This window comes from Theropithecus gelada, chromosome 4 (genome assembly GCF_003255815.1).
Source record: "Theropithecus gelada isolate Dixy chromosome 4, Tgel_1.0, whole genome shotgun sequence".
Lineage (NCBI taxonomy): Eukaryota > Metazoa > Chordata > Mammalia > Primates > Cercopithecidae > Theropithecus > Theropithecus gelada.
In genome coordinates, this window is record NC_037671.1 from 48,233,979 (window position 1) to 48,240,551 (window position 6,573).

General features: G+C 44.0%; 1 protein-coding gene across 2 annotated transcripts in view; it reads right to left on the reverse strand.

Annotated features, from left to right (window-relative positions):
- Positions 1–3,386: 3,386 nt before the first annotated feature.
- CLIC5 (chloride intracellular channel 5) overlaps positions 3,387–6,573 on the reverse strand; it is a 173,396-nt gene continuing 170,209 nt past the window's right edge. Inside the window, exon 6 of one of the 2 annotated variants that reach the window (XM_025382424.1) lies at positions 3,387–5,096. In XM_025382424.1, coding sequence (XP_025238209.1) covers positions 4,929–5,096 — 168 coding nt within the window. In that variant the 3' untranslated portion in view covers positions 3,387–4,928. The remainder of the gene's footprint in view (positions 5,097–6,573) is intronic. The other variant, XM_025382425.1, reaches the window with a different exon arrangement.

Below are 6,573 nucleotides of genomic sequence, written 5' to 3' on the forward strand. Positions count from 1 at the left end.
AAACCAACTTTATTTGAATCAGTCAATACCAATCAAGACTGGAACACAAATTTGTAATTGGTTCAGATTCATGAGGAAAACACTCAGTTCTATCTTCATTAAAAGGCATTTTACATTTATTCAGGCTTGAAAGCAAGTCCTGTTATTTCATCACCACAGTTCAAGGTCTCGAGAAAATCAAGTAACTATCATTTGGAGTGTCTTTGTAAAATGAAACACTTGCTCTTTTACAAAAGCTAAGCATCTTTTGTTAAGCTAGTTAACTCCCCACCTTATAAAATGGAACAACGAGGTGGTCAGGAAAGTAAGACAAATTCAAACATCAGTTGGATATTTTATATTTTAAATATATGTATAGTCAATATTGTGAAATCTCTAACTCTACATAAAATACTTTAGATGACTGGATCCTTAAAAGTACATTTTACCAAAAACAGATTGCCTCTATAGAAACACAGAATAACCCAAACCTTATATTGAGGCAATGTATTTTATTTATTTTTGGTTGCAAGAGAGGAATTGGATCTATTTCTTTAAATAACGTTAAATGAAATTATGTACACATTGGATCATACATAATTATGAATCGAAAGTATCCTGACACTAAGCTGGGAGACACATACTGACAAAGGAGAAGAATGTGTGCTCACGAGGAGGGCACATGTTGCTTGCTTTGAATGATAAAGAGAAATGGATAGAAGACAATGGGGCTGTGTGCAGCAGGTCCTGTTCACTTAAGTTCTTGTAACATCAGAATCAGGGTGCTTCACATGCACACGTCTTTCTCTGATGCTTTTTTAAAGATTCTCGTTAATGTCATTTAAAAAAATAAGAAAGTGATCCCTTGGGAATCATTGTACTTAGTTTTAACCATGAGTTAACATTTCCTCTTTCCAAGAAGGATGACACCAGCGTCTTGATTCACTGTGCAGTTGAGATGACCCCTGGCCAGTGGGAATTGAGGCGAGTCACAGAATTACTTACCAAATACCTACCTGCTGCTTCTAGATCAGTTTAATTTTAGACACAGTCTCTCACAGTGATGCTAAACTCTTTACAAGGTCAACCTGCACCTTCTTCCCTCTGCCTCCCTCTTAATTCTCTATTTGTCCAGGCCTTGCTGATTTCTGGGACTCTCATATGGTCAAGATCTATTTCAGGCATGACCCATCTTATGACAATTCAAGATGCTTGGTATTGTCTGTCGAGTGGCCATGGGGCACAGAACTGTGAAGAGCTTCTGTTGTTTCATTTGTTTTTCTTTTTTTTTTTTGAGACGGAGTCTTGCGCTGTGTCACCCAGGCTGGAGTGCAGTGGCCGGATCTCAGCTCACTGCAAGCTCCGCCTCCCGGGTTTACGCCATTCTCCTGCCTCAGCCTCCGAGTAGCTGGGACTACAGGCGCCCGCCACCACGCCCGGCTAGTTTTTTTGTATTTTTAGTAGAGACGGGGTTTCACCATGTTAGCCAGGATGGTCTCGATCTCCTGACCTCGTGATCCGCCCACCTCGGCCTCCCAAAGTGCTGGGATTACAGGCTTGAGCCACCGCGCCCGGCCCCTGTTGTTTCATTTGACAAGGGCCTGAAAAGGCAGCCCGGGAAACCTCACTCTTGGTGTGGCCTTTTTCTGATCAAGACTTCGCTGGCCCCACCAGCACAAGAAGGTGACGCTGAGGACAGGCCCATTTCCCAAGCTAAAACTAGTTTGGGATCGTGTGGCCAAAAAAGCTGATGGACTGTGTTTCCGACATTTCAGTTCATTTGCTTAGTGCTAGGTCACTCTACTTCTTGTTTAAAAGAATATAGCCATGCTCACATCTGTGACTGAATTTATCAAGCATTTGACTTTCTGTATCAGGAGCTGAAGAAACTGTGCTCTGGATCCATCATGATTTTCCTTATCCAGCTTACTTTTTTATAGTTGTTAAGATCTTACTCAATACCTTCTCTCTGGGCCAACCTCAGAAACAGGCAGTGCTGAATAGACGGTGAATTCAACTCAGTCATTCTGAGTTTGACTCTTGCTTCTCTCTTCATCTCCCACTACCCTGCTTCCCCCACCCCCAATAGTGCTGTGCAAGTCAAAGGAGATAAATAAATACAAAATAAAATAAGATCTCCACACAAATACATCCCCTTTCTGTGCCACCAAAATGCTTTCTGAGCGATTCGTATTCATTCAGGACCAATGACAAAGAAGCCTCCTACCCTATAGCTGTGTAGTGTGGGGTCCCAACTGCAGACCCTCCCATGCTCCCTGAGTTGTTCTTGGGCCACCTAAGGACCTCACCACACTGTTGCTGAGACATGATGTGCTGCACATATGATAAGAAGCCTAGACAGGCTGAAGCATCTGGAGAAAGATCTCTTTTGAAAAAAAAAAAAAAAAAAAAAGGAAGGTAATGTTAATGGTATTGTTACTTTAATATACCATAATAAATCTAGTCATAAGACACCATAACTCTTAGTCCAGAGTCACTTGCGTTATATGACAAACCAGTGCTGAAATATGAAGATATTTCTGAATTAAGGACCCAGAAGTGCCTTCCTTCTGTAACTCCTCCCTCTCTTTTAAATGGCTATAATTGATCATATAACATCCCCACCTCCTTGCCTTAATATATTTATCTCTGTAAAACTAACTCAACCACAAGAAGGGACATCTAGAAACAGCAATATTGATTTGGTTTGGCCTGTTTGTTTTTAAGGACTTGCCAGTTGCTGAATTCTGAACATCCAATCCGAGTCCTTGGAATTCTGCAGCCTTCTCTGGGGTGGAGTCACCTCACCGGACGCTTGGTTCTGTTTTCTCTGTGGCAATTGGCTATGATTCACAGATGTGTTTCCAGAACAGCCCAACTGTGGGTCTCAGGGAAGTAAACTGCCTCTTAGGTCATCTTGCCTGTGCTGTAAATTCGGGGAAGGATTTCTGAGTACAGCAGGATTTCACACTAATTAAAAGGCCTTCGGGATCATTCCAGCCCTCATTCCCCAGGAGGCCAGTTTGGGGCTTTTCCCTACAGTAAAAAAGGACTGTCTCCTCACCAGTTCTCCTTGTTAAACATCTCCAGGGCACAGTTTCCAGGGGGACCTGGAAAGGTTCCTTTAGAGGTGGAAATGAATCAACTCATTCTGTCTTTTCAAAGCTTTCTCAGGCTTATAAAGTGTCCTACTGAGAAAGTTCCTCTTCCTCAGTGGGCTCTAGGAGGCCTCCTGCTTCCTCTCCTCTGATTTGATCAATGGGTCACCTTTTTTCTTCAGAGATCCCTGGAGGCAGGTAGGTCCAGGGATTGCTTGGGTTAGAATTTGTTGATGTTTCTATGGAAAGGACCCGTGCTGTCCTGCCCTTACTGAGAAATGAGCCAAGTCCAGGGGCTTTCCGGCACTTGGGAGCCTCACCCTTTCCCAGCGAACGCCATAGAAGGGGGATTGTTGAAGGTAAGGGCCTGTGGCAAATGGATTTTCTCACTGGGCGTTCACTGGGAGAGGGAGTTGATGAGAGTATTTTTCTTAGTTTCCTCTGCGCAGGTCCCCAAGCTCGGGCTGGGTAAGCTTTTTAGGAGATGAAACTCAAGGAGAATGACAAAAGAGTGAAATATTAGCTTAAAAATTTTTCCTTTTTTTTCATCTGGCAGTTAAGTCTGATTGTAGGAAAATTAACCCAGATGGGTCTATATTTTTCTTCAAGTTCAAGCCACATGGTTTTCTAGTCAGAAAGGCTCATGGACTTTCTTCCTAAGGTGTTCCATGATCTGACCACCTCCTAAACGTGGCTCTTACCCATTACAGGCTATAGCCGAATCAGGCAGGAGCAACTGCTGGAGAGCACCCAGCCAACAGACCTGCATTCCAGAAGCAGCTTGGAGAAACCAGGAAGACATTTTTGGCCCGTTCTTGGGTTTTTACTGTACGGTTAGCAGTTACATGACGCCACCAGTCCAAGACTTAGATCATGAGAGAAGGCCTTTTTAAAAGTTTACCAGGGAACATCAAGAGTCATAAAGAACTCTTTTGTCTTCACCCATCCCTCCTCCTCCCACTCCCATCCACTTTCTCATAACTCAAAAACCACTCATTGGTAAGCACAGTCAAACCGAGGCCTGTAATCACCACTGAAACAACTACTCCTAAGCAAGCAAACCCCATGGCTGGTAGACCCCGTGGGCCTTTTGGCATCAACACTGCTCCCCTCCCCTCCCATCCCAGTCACTGCAGTTTAGAATTGCATGCCAATTTCCTTTTCTGGCAGGGCCTGGACAGCATGGAAGCCAGGGACAGCACGGGCCAGGTGCGCAGCAGCAGCACAGCATTCCTGGCACTGCAACAAACTGAGACTGTGTCTCAAGTGACTTTCCAGTCTGGCTCTTAGTGCCCAATAACCGGAGTGTTAGAAGTAGTGAGACTGAAGCTGTGTTTACCAGACACCCAAGTCCACAGCCAGCTCGGTCCTCCTCCATTCACTCTCTCTGTCTCTCCTAATGGGGTAATAGATCTCTTTCTAAGAAGGATGATGGCATTTGTCCTTGGCCTTGTAGGTATGGACGGAGAGGAGGGTAGAAAAGGAGCTGGTGTTGCATGTTTCTAAAGCATCTGAGAAGGTATTTTGATATTGGCAGAAGAAGCCAGTGGCAATCCCATATGTGGGCTCTCCAACACTGACTGACCCCAAACATGCTGAGCCCAGATCAGGCTGGCAGGCCAAGAGGTGGACTGTGTCTATCATTTCTGCTAGATTCCTATGTGAGGAGGCCAGGGATGGTGCGGACCTTCGTGAAAGAGAGCAAGCTGGAGTTCCCAGGATACCAGCAAGGATGAGGCTTGATTACAAAAAGTGTGCCTCAAGGCAGTGAGAAAGAGGAGTCTATGAAGCTGGAGTCTTAGAGGAGTGGTTGAGTCCTTCTGCAGTGGGGATGGGGCAAAATGGCTGTGCTCAGGATCGGCTGAGGCGTTTGGCGACGTCAGCGTAGGCCAATTCGATCTCACTGTCAGCTGCACAGGTGTTAGTGAACTCATCACGGGCGTAGGCGTTCTTGAGGTACCGCCACAGGCCTGTCATCTCAGCTGGGATATCATAGTTGCGGTATTTCTTGGCCACAATCTAAAACAGAGATGGCAGGACAGAGATGGTATGAAGCCATGAAACAAATCATTAGAAAGTGTTAGTGGCCGTCCCAGTGTGTGTGCACTGCAGGAAACCTCTGCACCTCACCACGGGCCATCAGCAATATGTTTGAAATGCAAGGTGGCAGTGCTGTCTTCTTTTTGTTTTGTTTTAATTTAATTTCTTAAGTAAATATAATTTGCCCTTTGACCTAGTGTTTCAAATTCTAGGATTTTTTTCTCAAGAAATAATCATGGATGGATACAAAGATTTAGCTACACAATTATGATCCCAGAACTATTTTGAATAACAAAAATGGTGCACAGCACTAATGTCCAACAATATGTGAATACATACATTATCTTACACAAATAAAATGGCATAGTGCAGGGACATTAAAAATGATGCTGCTGAGAAAATCTAGTGGTCTGGAAAACTCTTCAAGATAGACAATTACGCTTAAAGTTCAAGTATAATGCATTTGGAGAAACATGTATGATGGCTAGATGTCTATATACCTATATATTACCAGTGGTTATGTCTGATTGATAGAATTACCAGCAAATTTTCTTTTCTTTTTTCTCTTCTTTACTTTGTTTTACACAGGCGTCCCCATTTATAGAAGGGAAAAAAAAAACCATGAAAAGCAAATTAGATATTGGAATGTATATGTAGGTTTAGACTATGACATAAGAGTAAGCAAATACCGATTTCTGTTCTTGCCCTGGTTTGCCACACTCGGAGGGGACGTGGACTGGAGACTTCTGGAGAAATGGTATTTGCTTTGAGAGAAACAGGAGCATAGTGATTAAAAGCACGGGCTCTGGATCCCAACTGACTGGATTTGCAATCATGGCTCCACTTAGCAGCTGTGTGACACTGGACAGGTTACGTAACCTCTCTGAGCTCCAATTTCTTTACCTCTAAAACGGATGTAATAATAAAACCTACTTTGGAGTAATAGATTAGTTAATACACATCATATGCTTAGAGGAGTGTCTGGCACATACTAAATACTCAATAAACCTCAAGTATTATTATAATTCACTGAGACCTAGCTTGTACCCATTTGCATGCATTTTCTTAATGGGGGGAGCAGGATGGTTTCTTTAATGAGGTCTCTCTAGCTGTGGCAGCTTCATGGACCTGTGACTGTGTGGTCTCACCTTGCACCCAGAAGAGCCCTGCTCTTGGTTTAATGCTCTGGGGTCAATATGTGGAAATTATTAATAATTTTTAAACAGGGCCCCCCTGTTTTCACTGTGCACTGGGACCTGCACATTAACTGGTCCTCCTCTAGCTCTTCCAGGCTAGGCTAGGGTAGAGGTAACAGGAGAGTAGTATCACTTCTGGCTCCCCTCCCTCCCTCTTTTCTCTCCCTCCCATTCTCCCTCCCTCCCTCTCTCCTTCCTTCCTTCCTTCCTTCCTTCCTTCCTTCCTTCCTCCCTCCCTCCCTCCCTCCCTTTTTTTTTTT